Here is a 20,881-nt window from a genome sequence, read left to right on the forward strand (position 1 = left end):
GCCCCAGCTGCCATCTGCTCCCTTGGACAAGCTCCGTTGGGGCCCCAGCTGCTCTGGCTGAACCAGAACTTGCCCTTTTGGGGTCAGGCAGACCCTTGTTCAGAAATCTGGGCTGGGGTGCCCACTGGTTGGAGACGCGGCGTTCTGGTCTCTCTGAGCCTCAGCTTCCTTCGCTGGGGGTCAGCACCCACTTCCCAACTGTGAGAAAGGACCACACCCTGCAGGGCCTGGACAGTGAGCCACCCCACACTGGTCACCACCTGGCACAAGCAAGTTACTGTGAGCATAGATGGACACAGAGGGTGTCCAGCAGGCTGGGCCCGGTCTGAAAGGTCCCACCAGCCCTCATGCTGTGGCCACCCTCACTGGGCTCTTTCCAGCCCTTTCCACAGGAGTCTGGAGCAGATGAGCCGGGGGGGGGAGGGATTAGTAGCCAGCTCAAGGACAATGTCCAGGACTGGACACAGGCAGCCTGGCACCAGGACCCGGAGCCCACTGCCCACAGCTGCTGCCTCACAGCTGTGTCCTGTGGCCAGCGCATCTCCGTGCTCTGGGCCACCCTCCGCCCAGACCCTTGGAGAGCAGAGACCCTGCAGCCACCTCCTGCGCCCTCATCCCCTAGCCTCTGGCCAGACTATGTCACAGCCCCCTTTTCCACCCATCAGGAAGCACAGCTGTGCATGGGGACCACAGCCTCATGTGGGGTTCACATTCCTAGCCGCCCGCTGCCCCACCGCTGACGCAGGTGGCCCCCCCAGCAGCCCCAGGAGGGGAGGGGAGGGGAGGGGAGGGGGAGGCGCTGGCTCAGCCTGAGCTCTGGAAGCATCAGAGATGCTGACGCAGGTGCCACAGTCACCAACGTCCTCTCCTCTGCAGCCCGGCGGGCGCTGGCATGAGTCAGCACCTGTGATGGCTGTGTGCAGCAGGGGCCCATCCCTGAGTCAGCCTCCGAGGCCACCGCGGGCGGCAGATGCCTGGAGCCAGCCTCCCCCACCTGCTTAGCCTTGGGAGCCTTGAGTCTGAGCTGTGCCCGTGGCCCGTCCACAGGAGGCCCCGTCCACAGGAGGCCCGTGCTGGTGGGGGGCCAGCTCCAGGAGTGGCTGGGGGCTTCCTTACCTCCAGGAGGGCCAGCCACAGGGCTGGGAGCTCTGGGCCTGTGGGTGGAGGTTCTCGTCCTGGTCAGCTGGGTTTTGTGGCCCTCGTGCTTGCTGGGCAGGTGCTGTCCCCCTCGGGCTCTCCCCAGCCCCGTGCAGGTTCTGAGAATGTTCCCTATGTCAGTGAAGCCAAGTCAGCAGAGCCTCAAGTCTGACCCTTCGAGCCTGGTGCCTTCACCCCCCCCTCTTCGAGGGCCCTTCTCCCCGGTCCCCATGTCAGGTGTCTTCATCCCCAAAGCCAAGCCACTGACTGCCACCTGCTCTGTGCCACCTCCCTCACTCCCTGTTTTCTGGTGGGGACGGGGCGGCCACCACCTTGCTTGAGGCCCCAGGAAGCGGGGCTGGTCTAGAGCCCAGGTGTGGAGCTCAGCTGCTGCTGCCCTTGGCTTTCTGGGCCCCGAGCAGGGCCAAGCTGTTCCTCATGCCCCAGGCGGGCCCCATGGGCTGCCCCGTCCACTGCAGTCCACGGCCCGCCTGGCCCAGCCTGAAGCTCAGGCTCCGCAGGGTGCGCCTGGAGCAGACGTGCTCTAGGTCAGCACCGAGATGACCCCGGCCTTCTCACTGTGACACCCGAGGTCCTTGACACGTGACCGCCTCCCCCTCGGGCCTGCTGCTGTCACCCCTGCTTTTCGGGGCTCAGCTACTCCAGCTCCCCTAGTTCCCTACGCTGTGCTGTCACCGAGGGCCACTGAGAGGGGTGCACCCCATGGGAGCCAGAGGAAGGGGCACGTCCAGGGACATGAGTCAGACATGGGAACTCGACGTGGGGACTTAGTGGGTGTCTTCACTGCTGTGAGCCTCAGTTCCCTTTTCTATATGAAGAGAGTGACCAGGTGCCAGGCCAAGGATCAGAGGTCATTCCTTCATTCAGTAAGGGAAGCACCTGTCCAGGTCGGGTCTGAGAGAGCAGGGGACGAAGCAGACAGGTCCCTGCTGGTATGGACTTACCATGCAGCAGGAGGAGGTGGGGACAAGATAAGACTGAAGACAAGTGCTCTAGCAGTTAAGGGTTGTGGTGCTCTCGTGGACAGGGGAACAAGGAAGGCCTAAGAGGTGACACCTGAGCATAGACCCAAAGGAGGTGGGACGGCCATGGGTGAAGAGGATTCCAGGAAGAAGTGGTAGCCACAAAGGCCCTGAGGTGGGACATGCTGGGCAATGTCCCAGGCAGAGCAGGGAGGCTAGCGTGGCAGACATGTGTGAGCACAGGTGACAGTGGCAGAGAGGACAGGGCAGAGTGCTTGCCAGTAGCCATAACCCAGCACGTGAGGATGTGAACACAACTATGTACTAGTTTTTCAATGCTATAATGAAATACCTGAGGCTAGGATGGATATAAAAAAAAGAGGTTTATTTGGTTCAGTTCTGGAAGCTGAAAGCCCAGGGTTGGGCAGCCCCATCCATTTGGCCAGTGGCATCACAGTGCATGCAAGAGAGACCATGTGGTGACACAGGAAGCCAAAGTGAGCCGAGAGTCTGGCTCTGCTATTTTTATAGCCCACTTTCAAGAACTAACCAGGGTCCCAGGAGAACTACAGCAGTCCCTTAGTGTCCCCTCTGACCTGTGGCCCTCCACTCAGGCCCTGCTCTCAAAGGCCCCACCTCCCACGTCGTCTAGTGAGGACCAAGCCTCCAACGCAAGCCCTGGGAGATGAGCCACATCCACACCACAGACAGAGAGCCAGCCGGGGAGGGTCTGGGGAGGAGCTGAGAGACCAACTTGGTCAGTGAAGGGCCTAGAACAGGTGGGGACAAGGCAGGCGCTGGGTGCCCAGGGCGAGGCTGCCGTTGCTGTCTGTCCGGAGCCTGGCCCAGGGCCTCCGCGATGGCTGGAGAGGGGCAGGCACTGGTGTGCGGGAAGGTGGTGGACAGGGCTCCTGACGGCCGGGATGTTGGGTGTGACCCCAGGGCCTTGTCTGCATTGCTGGGAGGGGAAGATGAGCCTTGTGCAGGAGCAAGGAGGTCTTAGGGAGCCATCACGGTCCGTAGCTTGACTGTGGCTGTCAGCGCTGGGCCCACAGGTTCTTGTCTCAAGCCTCAAGACCCAGGGAAGGAATGAGGCTGCCACAGTCTGTCCTCAGGGCTCCCCTGTCCAGGGCGGTGGGCATCCTTGGGTAGGAGGTCTTAGTTAGAGTTCAAGGAAGACCCTTGTCCTGCAGCCCAGAGGCCGTGGAGGGTGCTGGGGACCAGCCACTGTCTCAAGTCCTGCTTCGTGCCAGTTGCCTCGGGGCGGGGGGGAGGGAGCACACACATCTTCCCTCAGGGTTATCCCAGCTCCCTCCTCAGGTAGGTACTGTAAGCCCCCCTTCTACAAGAGGGGAGTCCGAGGCTCAGAGAGGTGAAGTGGCTCCTTCAAAGTCATACAGCTGGAAATGATATGAGCCAGGATCCAAACCCAGGTCTGACTCCAGGTCTGACTGCCTGTGCTGCACCTGGATCCCACAGCCCCTGAATCCCACCCTCAACAGCCACACTCCTGAAACTTGCCTTTCTTTCCCAGGTACCTGGCAACTTCCACGTGTCCACACACAGTGCCACGGCCCAGCCACAGAACCCAGACATGACGCACATCATCCACAAGCTCTCCTTTGGGGATACACTACAGGTGAGCAGGGCACACTCGGGATGGCAAGGCCAGGAGTGAGGGTACAGTAGCTGTGTCACCTGGTCCCCTCTGTCCTCCTTGGGCACAGGTAAATGCCTTCTGGGGGGACCGCCCATCTGAGACTCTGCCTCTCTGCCCTGCTCCTCCTCCTCATTTCCGGGGGGCCTGCCTGCAGTGTCAAGAGCAGCACCCCGACACGTGCCTGTGCCAGGACCGAGGGACAGCGGCCCACACTGTGTCCTTAGTGGGGACAGCGGCAGCCCACGTTCTGTCCTTAGTGGGGAATTCTGACTTAATGAGAAATTCTTTAACACGCCCCCAGCTTAGCGCCGTCCACCCATTGTTGCCATCTGTCTGTCCAAGAACTGCCCACTGAGCACCTACTAGCTGCTGGCGTGGCTCACACCAGGAGGCCAAGCCTGGCCCCTGCCCAGGTGGAGCCATTGGGATGACACACGTTCACCAGGTCACTGTGCATGTGAGCGTGAGATGAGCCACAGACGCCGTGTGGAGGGAACGTCCGGCACCCACCTCCACCCACATCCACCTGGGTCAGAAACCAGGCTTGGACCCCAGCCCCAGAGCAGCGCAGGGACAGGCTTCCTCCTCCCTCGCAGACTCCCCTTCCTGCCTGATGAAAGCCTGTGGCTCTGATGGGCTGCTCAGTGACCACGGCCAGAGGGCCTGGGAGGATCGGGACGATCTTGGGTCAACCACCCACTGCCTGCTTGGCTGCAGCCTGCCTTATGGGGCCTTGCTCCTGAGGCCGCCCCCTGCCCTCCTTCCCCTGGGGCCACCAGGGTTCTGTAGGCTCCTCAGGTTCCGGCTCCGTTGGCTGGCCTGACTCTTCCCCAGTCTTGGTGTCCCTTCCTCCGCGAAGCCTTCCAGGGTGTCTGGCTGTGTGTCCCCTCTTAGGGGCCCCTGGTGGCTTAGCTATTCCCCACCGAGCCCTAACAAGAGGTGGCCGTGGCCGTAGCCCACTCTGCAACTGCCCCTGCCTGGTGGGTGCCTGCCCAGGTGCCCAGGAAGAGTCTCTGCACAAGTCTGTCTGTCCCTGCAGTGGACAGTGGGAGGCCCCAGCTCTGAGCACCCCATCTAGCCTCCTATCTGGCCTTCTAGAGGGTGGCAGGGCCTCAGGAGGAGTGCAGGGTCCAGAGTCACCCGAGCTGGTGTGTCCCTGTTGGAAGAGCTCAGCTGGACGCCGGCAGCCCTGGTCCAGCCTGCTCAGCTGCTCAGCAATGTTCTGATGCCGGACAAGCCTGGGTGCCTCTTGGGCCTGGGGGTGCTCTTCTGTGAAACAGGCCAGTGATACATTGTGAGGGCTGTAAATGAGCAACACGGGGGGGCCCAATAGCGCACCTACTAGGCGCTCTCAGGGGAAGGCCGCTGCCTCCCCACACCCAGCCCTTGCTATCTCCTACTCCCCACAACCCTGCTGGACCCCTCAACCACGAGTGAGCACCCCAGACCAGGCTCTCGTGGCCAGTGCCCCACGGCCAGGGCCTGTCCCCATGGCTCACTGTGCTTCTCCACAGGTCCAGAATGTCCACGGAGCTTTCAATGCCCTTGGGGGAGCCGACAGACTCAACTCCAACCGTGAGTGTCCTACGGCCCTCGGCCCTGGGAGCCCCCCACTGCAGGTGGAAGGGGTGGACAGAGGGGACCGAAGGCGGACAGAGGGACTGGGGGAGGGCAGAAGGGACCAAAGGAGGTCAGAGGGGATGGGGAAGGGCAGAGGGGGCAGAAGGAGGGCAGAGGGGATAGAGGGAGGGTGGAGGGACAAGGGAGGCAAGGAGGATTGTCACCGCTGCTGCATGCTGTTCTGAGTGGAGACAGTGGCCTGAGGGTGATGGCCAGGCCCAAACCCACTCTTGCTCCAGGAGGCCACTGCGAGAACATCTCTGGAGGTGGCCCAGGTGGCCACCCCTGACTGCACCTCCCCACCCACAGTGGCTCCTCCCCTCTTCTTCCTTGAAAGAGGACAGCCATCTGCACACACTAGACCACACACAGGTGCTGCACACCTCATGCGCACGCACACTCACACACAGGGGCCCAGCAGGCCTGTCTGCTCAAGCCACCCCCCATGCTGGACAGGTCACCTGCCTCATCCCCTCACCCGAGCTCTCTGATTCCTCCCACAGCCAAGGATGCGGTGAAAGGAGACACCCTCCACTCTCTGCCAACCAGTCAGTCAAACCCCCATCTCCCTGTGACCCTGTAAAGTCTACCTCCTTGAGCAGAAGTCGTTTTTAGTTTTTTGGGGTGCACAGAGCATGAGCTGCTGACTCTTTGGCGTTATTATGCCTAGATGGGAAGGGAGGCGCCCACCCGGGCTCTCCCCCGCACTGCCTAGCCCTCAGCGGGCCACCTGTTCTGCCGATGGTCTGGCCTTGCTATTGGCAGGTGCTGTCCCTCTGGGGTGGCCGTTCCTGCTGCCCGCAGGAGGGACAAACAGTACTTCCTCACGGGCAGGTGCAACCTTCTGGCCAGAGTGCAGGGTCTGGACAGAGGCCTGATCTGTGTGGAGGGGTCATTGTCATCCTGTGTGAGGGCAGCGTGCACTTCAGGCGCATGTGGGGCAGCGAGGATGCGCTGGCTGTCTGTGCTGGGAAGGCCCGAGTGGCAGAGCAGATAGCACTGTGGCCAGATTCCGGCTCCATGCTGAGATAAGTCCTCTCTAGGCCTCAGCCAGCCAGCCAGCGGGAGGACTGGCCTCCGTTTCCCAGGTCAGGCCACCTCCTGGGCCTCTGTCCTCTGTCCCCTACGCCCAGGCCTGCCCAGGCCTCTGCAGAGCCGTTCTCTATGCAGCTTGGAGCCAGAATGGCATCTGGCTCCCACCTGTCAATCAGGTCTCAGCGCAGACGCTACCAGTTCAGAGTCCCTCCCGGCCAGCAGTCCCCACTCATAGGAACGAGCCCATTTCCCCCCTGCACGTGCCAGCCTGGGAAATGACCTGTCCCTTCAGACATTTGTTGCTCTTGGTTGCGGCTCCAGCAAAAACATAAGCCCATGGACTGGGGACCCTGCCTTGCCCACTGTCTGTCTCCAGGACTCAGCCTGTGCCAGTACCACCAGGTGTGCAAGCCATGCTAAGGAGTGATGAGCTGTCACACCTGGACATCACTTATAGGAGCAGTTGCCAGTTGGCAGTATGGTGACAGGGGACCTTGGACTCCAGAGTCAGGCTCCACCACTCCACAGCACTGGGAACTTGGAAGTTGCTAACCCCTGAGCCTCAGTTTCTTCATCTGTAAGATGGGAGCATCCCTTCCACCTCTCGCAGGGCCTTGCCATGAGGATCAGCAAGGGGTTGTCAAGGGCTCAGTCTGTGAGTCGCACTGCAGGTGCGCAAGTGCCAGCCCTTCTCTTCTTTCCCCTTTGCGGTGCCAGTGGCCCACTTTGGGAACAGTTCCCATGGCCACACCTAGGCTGTTCTTAGGCAGAATTGTGTCCTGTGTCGTGGCACTGAATGGTGTGCGACTCACACACGCAGGCTGCTGGTTTAACTGTGCGGGGTAGAGGTGCAGCGAGAGGAGAGCCCCTGCCTCGTGTGTGCAAGGCCTGGGCTCCAGCCCACAAAAAAGACAAAGAAAGCGCAGCTTTGAAGCCCATCCCACTGGTGAGGTGCAGAGGAAACCAGGGGGCCTTCTGTTGATGGTGTTGTAGGGGCGCAAGGGAACGCCTGTGGTCTCCAGGAACCCTCCGCCAAGCCCCGCGCGTGCCTGCCTCTAGTGGGCATCTGGGGAACTGCATCAAAGCTTGTGAGCCTCAGATTCTGCTAGAGAAGAGCACAGGAAAGAACCAGGACAGCTGGGAGAGACCTAGGGAGACGTGAAGACAGGAGCCAGTCAGCCCTGGCCGTGGGGCGGGGCGAGGACGTCCTGTGTGCCCATGTCCTGGGAGGCCCCATCAAGGCCTGGGCAGTCAGGCATGTTGAGCACCTATTGTGGCGAGGTGCTGGGGACATGCGGGTGAGGACACAGGCTCCCTGGGGCTTGGGTTCCTTGCCTTGGCCTTGAAAAGATGTCCCTGAAACTCACTCCTTGGAGAGTTAGAAGAAGACGGGCGGCCACATACAAACCCCCATCTGCAGTCACTACACGGGCACGTGAGCCAGTCCTGTGTGGAAGGTGGATGTGATGGTGACCGTGAGGTTTCCCTGTGACGGCCGAGTTTTGCATAAGTTCTAACAAAGATAGTACAGGTCTGATCTGGGTAAGGCATTCATTCCTTCCGAGTTTAATGCTGTGTCCAGGGTGGTCTTGGGCTCCTGGATTAAATGCTGAGACCCACCCGTGGCCCACCGACCTGGCTCTTCACAGGTGAGGTCTTTCGATCCCAGGGCATCCTCACACTCTGGGCTGAGAGCCATTGGACAGAGGGGCTTCCTGGATCCAGCTCCAAGGCTGCAGGGCTTTCCCCAGGTTTTCTGAGGGGTTGGCCTGATTCTGTTCCTTCTGGAGACTCAGTAGGGGCCAGGAGGAAGTGTGCCAGGCTGGACCACCAGTGAGTCTAAGACTAGGCCTGTACTGGCCTGGTGAGTCATGGCTGGAACCCCAGGCCTAGGTCTCCGTGTTGTCTTAGCCCCATGGTCCCAGACCTGGATGCCTCTCCTAGCATCCCAGAAGGCCCGGGAGGATTCTTTCTGCCCTGGTAAGACTGGTGCCTCAGGGCCGCGGCTGGGTGCTAGACCCTGGTGACCTCATGCTTCTCAGTAGCTGATTCACCCGCTCTTCCATTCACGCTGGGCCAGCAGCTTCCATCCGTTCATTCATGCAGCAAGCATCTGCTGCCATCTGACCGTACCAGGCCCTACGCAGGGCTCTGGGGACCAGCAGATGAGTGAGGCCAGGTCCAGGCACCTCCCTGTCCGGCCTGTGGGGGAGGGGCCGGAGTTGTGTCAGCAGGGCAGGGCAGGGCTGAGGTGGCAGGATCCAGGGCCAGTCACTGACAAAGGGGAAAGGAATCGGCAGCTCGCTTCACTGGGCTTTTCTGGTTGGCAAGCTTTTTCTTTTGAAAACTAAAACTCTGTTTGTTTGCAAGTAAAGCTATGTGAGGGTCTCTCTCAAACCCTGCCTTCCTCCCCAGGGCCAGGCTGCTCAGGGCTTCCTGGGATCTTTCTAGATAATTCTTACAGGTGCCCACACACGTTAGAGAGAATGTCTCCTCCTGTCCCAGCTCACGGAACGTGCTGTGTACCCTCTTCTGTCCCTTGGTTCTTCTCACTGCATGACACCTCTGGGAGTCTACCCTCCTGGCACCCACTCTAGAGGCTGCCCTATTGATAGACATGAGGCAGTTCCCAGTTAATATTATGTAAAGTTCAGGAGAACATCCGGATGGGTGGACTCTTGGGTCCCTGGCATCCAGGGCGGTGCTTGGTGGTGACACTGGGGAAAGAGCCCCCTGCAGTGCCAGGGTGTCAGGACTAAAGGGATAGAAAGAGCTGTCAGCCAGGCAGTGCCCATCCCCTGCTTCATCCTGCCCGTGCTTCCCGCAGCCCTGGCCTCCCACGACTACATCCTGAAGATCGTGCCCACGGTTTACGAGGACAAGAACGGCAAGCAGCGGTACTCCTACCAGTACACGGTGGCCAACAAGGTGCGTGGGCGGCGGCGGCCAGCCGTGGTCGAGTGCGCCCTCTGCCGGCAGAAGGCGGAGGTGGCGGGCAGCTGTGCCCTGTGATTTCTGCTGATTTTCTTCCAGGCTCCTGGGGCGAGGGGACCCTCCCTCCAGGCTTGACTCTGGGTAAAGATGAAAAGACCCAATCCTTGCCTTCGTGGGGGGTCTCAGAGTCCAGGGGAGAAAATATAACCAGGAGAAAGGGTGTGAACTGTTTGAGGTTCCAGGATTGCTGATGCCTCAGGGTCCTGCCTCTGGTCCTGGTCCTGGTCCGTTGGGCTCAGAACCTGATTGATGAGCCGGTGATCCGTACTCCAGCCCTTGAGCGATAAGCGCTTTATCCAGACTTGGGAGGCTGATTAATCAGGCCAGGTTGGCTGTTGATTAATTGGCTGTGGAATAACGGGGATGGCCCAGGACCCCAGATCTCAGAGTCATGGAGAAGGAGCAGATCTTGGCAGGAAGCAGAGTGTGATGAGCGTGAGTGGAATGTGACAGCCCAACAGTTAGTGGCTTTGATCCCAGACGCCTCAGGCCCCTCCAGAGATGACCTGCCCACGGGCTGTACGTGCTGGAAGCTGGTTGGTTGAGATACCAGCCGGACAGGTGGGGGCTTCCCATTTACCACCAGGACTTGCCTTTTTCTGATCCGGGGCCACCAAACCCTTCAGGAGCCATGCATCATTTAGCTCAGCTGAAAACAACCAGAGCAGGGGTGCTGTCGTTTGCTGGGTGCTCACCACGGGCCAGGCCTGCAAAGCTCTCAGCCTGTGTCCTTCCTCAAGCATTCGGCAGCTCTGATACTGGGAGTGTGGACACCCCCTGTTTTACATACCTGGCCACCAAGGAATGGAGCGGTGGTCATAGAACTAGGTAGTGGCCGAGGCAGGATTAGAACCTGGTTCCCCTGGGCTCCAGGCTTGGCCTCTTGATTATGTCACCCACTGGGTCTGAAAAGGAGCGGTGGAGTCGGCCCACCGGAGAGCTGCTGTCTGTTGGTGACTGAGGGCCCCTCTGCCCTGACCCACTGTAGACGGGTATTCTGGTGGAACACGGCAGGACAGTGCTGTTTCTTTGGTTCACTGTGTCAAGGGGGGCATCTTAGTCCATCTGCTGTTGCTATAACAAAGGACTTGAAACTGGCTGGTGAGGAGGAGACGTTGAGTTGGCTCACGGTTCTGCGGGCTGGGAAGTTGAGGAGCACAGCGCTGACATCTGCTTGGCGTTTGGTGAGGGCCTTCTTGCTGCGTCCTAGCCTGGCGGAGGGCATCACCTGGAGAGACAGAGCAAGCAGACTCCCTTGGTCTCTCTTCTCATAAAGCCACTGATGCCATTTGGGGCCCCACCCTTGTGACCTCCTCTAAACCTCCCAGTGATCCCACCTCCAAACACCAACAACATATGACCTAGAGGGACACATTCAATAGTAGCATCACCCTCAAGTTCTGACATCAACTTAGCAACGCAGGACATGGTTATGGTCTCAGCAGGAAGAACAGGGGTGCTGCACCACACCCAGTTCACGTCCCAGCTCAGTCATCACCAGCTGTGTGACCTGGGACCTGCCCTGTCAGCTTTCCGTGCCTCGGTTTACTCATTTGTCAGATGGTGACGTCACAGGACTGCTGTTCAATGAGGCGGTGTGCAAAAGTGCTCAGCCACGGAGAAGGCCTTGGGTCAGTGACGCCTACCGTGGCTATTTTTTGCTCCTTTCCTCTGTCCGCAGCTCTGGCTGTGACCCAGGCAGACACAACCCCATCAGCTCTCCCCCGAGGAAGCTGCTGTGTCTTGCTCCAGGCTCCTGTCCCCAGGCCTGGCCAGTGCCCAGGGCCAGAACAGCTTGCTCAGCGTGCCGTGTGGCTTTGGCCCCAGACTGCCCTCAGCAGGAAGTCTGGCCCTCTCCCTGTAATCCCTGTGAGCAATGCGAGATGGGGGTTGGAGGTCCCCCAGTTTAGGTCTCCGTTTGCTGTAGATAGTGGGAATAGCCCAGAGGCGTCCAGCACCCCAAGTGCCCAAACTGGAGATTCTACAGTCGTCATCCCAGGCCCTTGAGAGTTGAGATGGGGAAACCAAGGTCCCAAGGGAAGGAGGAGCTGGCCCAAAGCCACTCTGTAGGTTCAGCCCCTTAGCACCTCTCTGGTCGCAACGTGCACATCTCAGGAACCCTGAGGCAGACAGGACCTCTGGCTGTCCAGGTCTACAGTATCGGGGACGGCGGGGTCTGCCTCATCCCGCAGGCTGCAGACTGAGACTCACTCTGGAAAGGGGCTTCCTCCCCTCAGGGACCCAGCACCTACGTGTCTGGGCTGCCTAGCCCACCATTGTTGAATTAATGCAAGGTTCTGCCTGGCTCAGAAGTTCTAGGGGGAAATAGCCTCTACTCAGCCTGAGCCCCCCCAAAAATCTCTTTCTTTTCCATCTCTGCTTTCAAATTCATATTTCAGTTCCTGTGCTGCTTCCCGGTCATGTGGTCCATTTCCCACAGCTTAAGAGTCAAAAATGTCCCCCAAGGCTGCCATCTGGGTGCAATGCCAGTGGCAGAGTCCAGGGCCTGGAGAGGGGGCCGGGGAGTCTGCTCCACGGGGAACAGGAGAGGCCCTTCCCCAGGGCTCGGGGACCCTCTGCAGTGGACGCCCACCCACTGGCAGGCAGCCCACCGGGCGGGTTTGTGCTTCTGATTCTCACAGCGGTCCCCTCCCCACTGCAGGAGTATGTCGCCTACAGCCACACAGGCCGCATCATCCCCGCCATCTGGTTCCGCTATGACCTCAGCCCCATCACGGTCAAGTACACCGAGAGGCGGCAGCCGCTGTACAGGTTCATCACCACGGTGAGTAGCCGGGCGCCGGGCTGCCCTGCCAGGGGCGCCTGCCTAGGAGCGGGGCTCGGCCCCCAGGACAGGGAGGACGTTGAGCGCGTCCACAGCAATGGCCCTCCACTCGAGCAGGAGGACACCTCCCAAAGACCTCCATCCAGCTCCAAGAGGGGCTGCTGGTTCCAAGGGGTTTCTTGGTTTATTTTTTATTTCTACATTTATTTTTGTGGAAATTATTCTTAGCAGGGTTCATCTTTTATTTAGAGTCAGGGTGTCCCTGAGGTGCTGGGTTGCTGAGGCTGGCTGTGAACTGGCAATCCTCCTGCCTCTGCCTCCCCGGCTGTTAGGATCACAGGCGTGGCCACTGCACCTGGCTTCTGTGTAGATTTCACAGTGAAAACCTGGGCTCATTTTTTCCGTGCCTTATTTCTGGGTATAGCTGCTCTCGGGTCTAGGTTTCCCTCCCTCCTCCCTCCTCCCCCTGCCATCGTCTCTGCCTTGCCTAGTCCCCCTGGGGCAGCTTGGAGCTGACGTCTGTTTTCTTACATGCTTAGTACTTCTAGAAGGTACACAGTTTCTGGTCTCCCATTCAAAAGGTCCTTGAGGATAGAACGTGAGGTCACAGTGTCCCACTTCAGCCAGAGGCTCAGGTGTTGGGGAAGCTGGAGTCACAGAGGTGGAAGAGGTGGGCTGATTATCCCTACCTCACAGATTTGGAAACTGAGGCCTATAGGTAAATACAGCATTGGAAGGCCCTATCAGTACCTCTTCACGCGTATTTGTGTGTGTGTGTGTGAAAAATATTTTTTTTCAAGAGTCAGACTCACTGTGTTCCCTAGGCTGGTCCTAAACTCTTGGGCTCCAATGATCCTCCTGTCTCAGCCTCCTGAGCAGCTGGGACTGTAGGCACATAGGACTGTATCTGGCTTCAGACTTTTAATAATGGTTCAAGATCAGAGTCTAGTCCCTGTGCTTTGGTTCCTGCTGTGACTAGGTCTATATTAGTCAGGGCTTTGACAGAACCTGTGGAGCTGGCTTCAGGGGTACTAGGCTGGATCCAGCTACAAACAACGTCAGGAATAGGTCTCTCTCCATCTTGTGATCTGCTTTTCTCCATATTGGCTTCAATCTCAAATAGAATAGGCCGGCAAAAAAATAAAATAAAATGCCTCTTCCCTGGTAATTCCACCCAACTCTCAGAAGAAGAGTGCTTTGGTTGACTCAGCTCGGGACCCCAGTGTCCTTAGAGCTTGGAAAATGGAGTCCCCTGGTTGGCCATTCCTAGGTCTTGCCCCACCCTAGAGCCAATGCCATTCAAACCACAAGGACAAAGGTTGTACCTTTTTCTTTATACATGTACTTTTTTTTTTTTTTGCATTACAATTCTTATTACACATATATACCACAGTTTTTCACATCACTGGTTGTATATAAAGTATGTTGACACCCAATTCGATTCTTCATACATGTACTTTGTATAATGATGACCATCACATTCCACCATCCTTGCTAATCTCCTGCCCCCTCCCTTTCCCTCCCACCCCTCTGCCCTATCTAGAATTCATCCAATCCTCCCATGCTCCCCCTCCCTACCCCACTATGAGTCAGCCTCCTTATATCACAGAAAACATTCAGCATTTGTTTTTTGGGATTGGCTAACTTCACTTAGCATTATCTTCTCCAACGCCATCCATTTACCTGCAAATGCCATGATTTTATTCTCTTTTATTGCTGAGTAATATTCCATTGTGTATAAATGCAACATTTTTTTATCCATTCATCCACTGACGGGCATCTAGGTTGACTCCACAGTTTAGCTATTGTGAATTGTGCTGCTATAAACATTGATGTGGCTGTGTCCCTATAGTATGCTGTTTTTAAGTCCTTTGGGTATAGACGTAGGAGAGGGATAGCTGGGTCAAATGGTGGTTCCAAGGAATCTCCATACTGCTTTCCATTATTGGCTGCACCAACTTGCAGTCCCACCAGCAATGTATGAGTGTGCCTTTTCCCCCATATCCTCGCCAACACTTATTGTTGTTTGTGTTCTTGATAGCTGCCATTCTGACTGGAGTGAGATGAAATCTTAGAGTGGTTTTGATTTGCATTTCTCTAATTGCTAGAGATGATGAGCATTTTTTCATATATTTGTTGATTGGTTGATTATCCTCTCCTGAGAAGTGTCTGTTCAGGTCCTTGGCCCATTTGTTGATTGGGTTATTTGGTTTTTTTGGTGCTTAGCTTTCTACACAGAAATGACTACACAGAAATGACAGACTTCCCTTCAACAAATGGCACCAGCCACAAAGCTGGGACTCCACGTGCAGATGGGGGAAAGACCGTTGCCACACGTGCAAGGAAGGAGTCGTCTTTAGAATCTCTATACAGAGAACTACGAATTAGTAGAACAAGTTACACAACCAGAGAGGAAAACGGGGGCGTAACTAGGCTGTGGAGTTCTCTAGAACTTGGAGAAATGAGATTCAAACCAGCAGACCCAGGTGGCCCCTGCACACAGGGGACATGAGAAACCTGCCTCTCATGAGAGATGGGAGTATGAAGTGGGGGCTCCTTGTGCCACTCGTACCCAGGTAACTTGTCACAGCCACCCTGGGGGGACACACACAAGCCCTCTGACCCCCATCAGGGGATCTGATAGCAAATGATTTCGCCCAAGGTCCCACAGGCTAGCCTACCCCAAGTGGGTCTGGGTGCTAATAGGTATTCTTATTCTGCTCCAACTGCATGCCCAGATTAGGCCAGATGCCAGGGTACACATGGGTGTCCCGGCAAGTCCATGCGGGAGTGACTTGTGGGGTTTGTAGCACTGACTGGCTGAGAAGCCTCCCATGCCCACCTCTCACCGTAGAGCTGAGGAGGCTTTTCGTGTCCCCAGCGCATTCCTCACACACCGAGAGCAGCTGAGGGGCTGAGAAGCGAAGCTACTTCACTTGTACATTCAACATGGCTGGATCTGCCACACGCAGGGCCCGTGCTGGGCAGGGACAGCTGAGTGGCCATGAGCCCTGCTGAGCCCCAGGTGCAGGAGGCAGCTCTGCCCAGTGACACAGGGCCCAGGGGAGGCGCCGATCCCACTGGAAGCCCCCGGCACTGGGCCTCAAGGGCAGGTGAGAGGGCCCTGGGAAGGGCCCTTGCGGGGACCATTCAGTCTCCTCCATGTGGACAAACCCCTCCCGGGTCAGGCGAGCCAGTGTCCTTCCCAGAGCTGGCGTTTCCCCACAGCCACCTGGGAAGATCTCCTCCCCCACCCAGAGACCAGACCTCTCCAGGACTCCTTGTCCCTCCTCCTCCCTGGGCCACCCCACACCTGCACCGTCCACTGGGCCAATGAAGCCTGGGCCTGGGGCCATGCTGCCCCAGGCACCCCCGTCAGTGTTCGTGGGCCTGGGGGTTTCTGGAGGCCCCAGGCTGCCATCTTGGTTGCCAGAGCAACCGTGGGGTCAGCCCCGATGAGCCAGCCGGCCAGTGTCCCTGGCAGATGGCGTCATTGTGGAGCTTCAAAGGCCCTTGTCACGGGGCAGCAGATGCTGGGATGACAGGAGGGCACACGTGCTCCCGGGAGCCCTCAAGGGTGGGTGGGGCAGGGAGGAAGGGGACACCTGCTCTCCTCCCCTTTCTCCCTTTTCAAAGCAAACACTTGCGTGCGAAGCCTTCAAGTCCAGGTGGGGGGCCTCTGCAAATAGCCCCTTGGAGGGGCTGTTGATGGAGGGGGCTTAGGCCTGGGTGTCGTCATGTGGCGGCTGCAGGCCTTCGGGAGCAGCTGTGGGTGGCTGGAATGAGGGGCAGGGCCCTGTACGTGCTCCCTGCCACCAAGGGCCTGCTGAGCCAGGCTGCCCCCAGGGCTCCTGCCTGCAGAGGACTTGCAGACCCCCCCCCCACCTGAACCCCCTGTTGAGCCCTCAGCCAGGCTGTCCCCAGCTCCCCGCCTGGACCCCACCAACCCCACCGCGCCTTGCTCAGGCCTACACTGTGTTCTACCAGAAAATCCTGCCACCAAAGGAATAAAGAGATAGTACTTGACGACACGCAAGGGGCTCCCTCCCCCACACACACACTTGTCCCCTGCCACCTGCTTTAGCCCCTTTTCTGAGATGGCTACAAGTGGCCCATGCTGACAGATTGGATGGCTTTGGACGTGTCAGATCTCTTTGCTTGTGTGGTTTGTTTTATTTTAGGGGGAACACCCAGAAGTCATAGCTGTGACAGTTGTGGCCCACCAAAAAGTGCCAGATGCCACTCACGTGCTCCTGTTGAATGGCCCGTGGCACCTGGTATCTTGCAGAGCCAGGGGACCAGGGGGGTTTGCTGGAGTACGCTCTGCCCACTAGCGTGCTCCCTGACACTTTCCTCACTGGGAAAAGAGCCCCCAAGATTTAGATTGCACTCCTTAGTCGCCAGGTCCGATAATGGCCTGCAGGCCTGATTTCCCTCTGTCCCCAGCGTCCAGCATGGGGCTGGCCTGGACACAGGTGCTCACAAATACACAACAGACAACTGCTTACAGAAGTGACCATCGAGTATCCTTATTAAATACCTACTGTATGTAGGTGGTTTCACAAGGATCCCCTTTGACCCCCCACCCCCAGATGATGCTGGCCATGTGTCGCACGATTTCAGCTGAAGCTCGGAGGATGCAGAGGCGCATCCAAGGTCGCCCTGAAAAGAAGCCGCTGTCCACCTGAGGCTGGGTGGCTTCAGTCTTTCAGGTCCCATTCCCTGTCTTTGCTTCTTTGGGTTTTTGTGTGCATTTGCCTGAAACAAGAGATAGCAGCTAAGGAGAGCCAGCAAGGAGGGGCGGCCTTCAGAACTAACCAGAAACTGACTTAGAACTGAGAAGGAGGCCTAGGGAGCAGGCAGGGGAGGGCGGGTGCCCTAGCCATCGCCAGGCCCTGGGTCCATTCCCAGCCCATGCACATGCACGCGCGTGCGCACACGCACACACACGAAAAACAAGGTTTTAGTCACCAAGGTTGTGTGAGTTGACACTAGAGTAGGAGCACACTGTCCACTCTGTCCTCTGCCTGAGTCTCTCTGCTCTCCAGGCCTGGCACAGCACAGGCAGGTTGTACATAGGTAATTAACAAAGATCGGACAGATGGCGTGCGGGCCTGGCTCTTCTCCTCCCAGGTGTCCTCTGTTGTCTGAGTAGTAGAATAAAACCCGCAGCAGGACTCACTGATGGAGGCCTACGCTGAGCAGAAGCTTTGGTTCAGATCCTGCTGGGGCGTCTGAGCTTAGCCAGATCTCACTGCAGGTGTAAACTGGGGACAGGTTGACCCACCTGGGCCCGGAAACAGAATTGGAGCCCCTGGCTTTCCTGTGCCCAGTTCTGAGGTGGAAAGGGAGCATAAGACAGAGCAAGCTCCTTCGTAAAGAGGAGGCTCATTTTTAAAGTTACGAAACTTCTTATTTCCTAAGCTGCAGGTGGGGTCCTTTATTTCAGGATATTTGGTGTGCAAACCTCCTTACAGAGAAGAGTCTCCTGTAGAAGCCCCTCCGTCCAGGGGGAGAGGCACTGAGGGTGTCTGCGTGGGAGTGAGCCAGGGAGTGTCACAGGAACAGCAGCCCCCTACACACACACTCCCAGACCCGGGTCTGGTCACCTGGATTTGCTTTGGTAGTTCTGTGACCTTGGACGGGCTGGTCCCTCTCTGGTCCTCTTGTCTCCTCATCTGTGAGAAGCGGGCACAGTTGCCAGGACTGAGTAAGGAGGCCAGGAGAAAGGGCATGCAAGGCCCAGCATACAGAAGGTGCTCAACCAAGGAGTTGGGAGGAGGGTGGGGACTGAAGCTGTTCTAAAAGTGGCAGAGAGGGAACCCCACTGTTCCCCCTGGGCCAGGGGTGAAGGCAAGGGGGGTCTGGCAGGGTGACGTGACTGGGCGGAGTCAGCGTTCCTTCCGTGACAGTCCCCACCCCTGCCCTCGACTTGGGTGTCCTCATGGAGGCTCCAGCCTGTCTGCCGCCGGCAGCCTCTAATGGGACTCAGGTTCGTTATTTACTTCCTCAGACTCTGACTCTTCCGCAGGCTGGGAAAGCCACACTGACTGGGGAGGACAGGGGATGAACAGTTCCTGGCACTCAGGTCACACCCCCGTTGGACGGCTGTCCCAGTGCTGATGGCAGACCCTGTTTCACAGACGAGGGAAATGGAGGCTCGGGACGCCAACCTGGTGTCCTTTAATTTCTGACAGAGGTGGCCTTTCTGGCTCAGCAGCCCCCCCGTGCCTGCCTGTCCCCCGCCTTGGGGCCAGGTGGAGAGAGACAGCAGCCAGTTGTGTGAGGGGCCAAGGGAACAGGCATTCGCGTGTGTATCAGGCCGTGGACACTCACTCCAGCCCCACCAGCCCTGAGAGGCACTGGAGCCGGGGGAGCATGCAGGCTCCTGGTGACAGGAGCAAGCCCGGCCATCTCCATGATGGCGCGGCACCCGCAGGGCCCAGGCTGGACTTGCCTGGCTCTGGCAGCGCCCAGATTAGGTGGGCGAAGGGTGCCCCCCCCCTGTGGCATCAGCCCCAGCTGGCACGAGCCAGTGAGGGGGAGTCGCCGCTGCCCTGCCCCGTGCTCCCCAGCCCCCCACCCCCTGTCGTGCATTCGCTCACTCTGCTCCCGTCTAGCCCTCTGCACCCTGAGAAAGGCCTGTTCTCCTGACCCTTCTGTGTGTGGAAGGGCAACAGATTGTGCGTACTAAGGGTCATGGGTCATGGGGCATCTGCTCCATCTGCATTTATGCTCATGGGGGGATCCTGCCCATCCTGCAGGCCAGGGAGATGCCAGCTCACCACCGTCTTTCGCCAGGGCTGCCCCAGCCTCTCTCAGGCCTCAGCATCACCCCTGAAGGTCCATTCCCTCCCACATCAGCGGAGCAGTGTGGGCTGGGCCTTCTGCCCACGTGGCACGACCTGTCACAAGCATAGCTCCCTGCAGGCCACTCACCACGTCTGGACTTGAACGTGGTGGCAGAACAGGTGAGGCTCAAGATCCTCCACGGCTTTCTTTGCCGTGGTTTCAGGGCCCACAGACAGCCACAGTCCAAACATACTAAAAGGAAATACTCAGACGTAAACAAGTTTACGAGTTTTACGTAGCATTCATTACAGTGTATTGTTTTCATTGCTCTATTTTATTGTTATTTATTGTTGATCTCTTGCCGTGCCTAGTTTATAAATTGAACTCATAGATATGAATATATAGGAAAAAAAAAACAGTATAATTGGGATTCCATATCATTCGTGGCTTCAGACACCCATAGGGGGGTCTTAGAACATGTCCCCTAGGATGAGGGAAGATACGGTAATGAAGGGGGACTGGGGCTGGGGCAGGCTCCAGATTCTCTCAGATTTGAGGAACCCCTGGAATGTGCTGGGACCCCCTACACACCTCCTTGGTTGTCCAGAGACCAGCCCCTGCCACAGAAGCAGGGTGCCAGGGACATTGCTCAATTGAGTGACACTGATGGCTATGCAGGGAGCTCACCACAGGTTCCCCCTTAGCCTTAAGGCTGGTGGGGCCAGTGCTTAGCAGCCCCCGTGGTCCCGGGGCCTCGGTTTCCCCAGGCTGTTTCCCAGTGTGCACAATGACGGCATCAGACCGGGTGCCAGGTGTGTGTGAGTCACAGGCACTTGGGTGCCTCACTGAGGCTGAGTGCGGATGGGGGGGCGGGGCTATTTTTTGCTTTGCTCTCCATTGCACTTAAGTCACATTTTCCTATCCTCTGATCCAAGCTCTAAAAGCATTTTGTGGTATAAAATCTCCCATTATCTGATCCACTCCACCAAAATAAAACCAGCTCCCTGCCGTCACCTTCCCTCCAGAGAGCTCCTGCGTCATGCTTGGAGGCTGGCAGGGAGTGGCCTTGCCGCTTAAAGACACTCAGCATAATCCCCCAGCGTCCCCAGCCTCTTCACTCCCTGGGGGGCTGCTCCAGTTTCCTGGGGCTGTTATTCCTGGAATGCCAGCTGCCCCACTTACCAGCCATCCGCACAGACCTCCTCTGTCTGTCCCGGGCCCTGTAAGCCTCTGCTTAGCTCATCTCACGGAAATATCACTTAAAAAATAAACGCAGCTCAATTTACCCTTCCCTCTCACCGTGGCTGGCTCCAGCCTCCCCCACTTGGCACCAATGCATCTATTAAGTGCTGCCGTCTCTCAGAGCCCCGCAGGATTGCATGTCAGTCACTGGCCACCCCCTCAGCGCCCCCCCCCCCCCCCGCAGACTCCAACATAGCCTTCTTCTGTGACCTATGGTCATTTAAATGCCATTTTATATGGCATGGGGAGAAGAGTGGGGGCTTGGGAGGCAGACAGACATGCTGTGTGACCTTGGACAAGCTGTTTCCCCCCTCTGAGCCCCATGGGTACAGCAGTAAAGAGCCCCTCCCTCAGGGGGCTCTAGTGCTCCTGCTGCCCTGTGGATGGGTGGCATTGGTACTTCTGAATGGCATGAAGTGGGTACTGAAGGGAAAAGATGTTTTCTTGCAAGGCAGAGGTGGCCGGACACACCTAAGTACTGGGGAGGATGAGGCAGGAGGATCACAAGGTCAAGGCCAGCCTAGGAGGATTGGAGTGGGGCTCAGTGTGGAGAGCCCCGGGTCCACCCCGTGCTTTAGCCTGCAGACTTTCTGTGACCTTCTCTTGCCGTCTGTCATCTGTGTTTCAGTTCCT

The 20,881-nt window shown here is 57.9% G+C and overlaps 1 protein-coding gene across 1 annotated transcript in view; it reads left to right on the forward strand.

Moving 5' to 3' along the window:
- The window catches only part of Ergic1 (endoplasmic reticulum-golgi intermediate compartment 1), a 71,524-nt gene that overhangs the window by 48,553 nt on the left and 2,090 nt on the right, over positions 1–20,881 (forward strand). Inside the window, exons 6-9 of the mRNA XM_026401308.2 lie at positions 3,655–3,759; positions 5,295–5,355; positions 9,263–9,363; positions 12,092–12,214. Coding sequence (XP_026257093.1) covers positions 3,655–3,759; positions 5,295–5,355; positions 9,263–9,363; positions 12,092–12,214 — 390 coding nt within the window. The remainder of the gene's footprint in view (positions 1–3,654; positions 3,760–5,294; positions 5,356–9,262; positions 9,364–12,091; positions 12,215–20,881) is intronic.

The sequence above is a fragment of the Urocitellus parryii genome, chromosome 1 (genome assembly GCF_045843805.1).
Source record: "Urocitellus parryii isolate mUroPar1 chromosome 1, mUroPar1.hap1, whole genome shotgun sequence".
Lineage (NCBI taxonomy): Eukaryota > Metazoa > Chordata > Mammalia > Rodentia > Sciuridae > Urocitellus > Urocitellus parryii.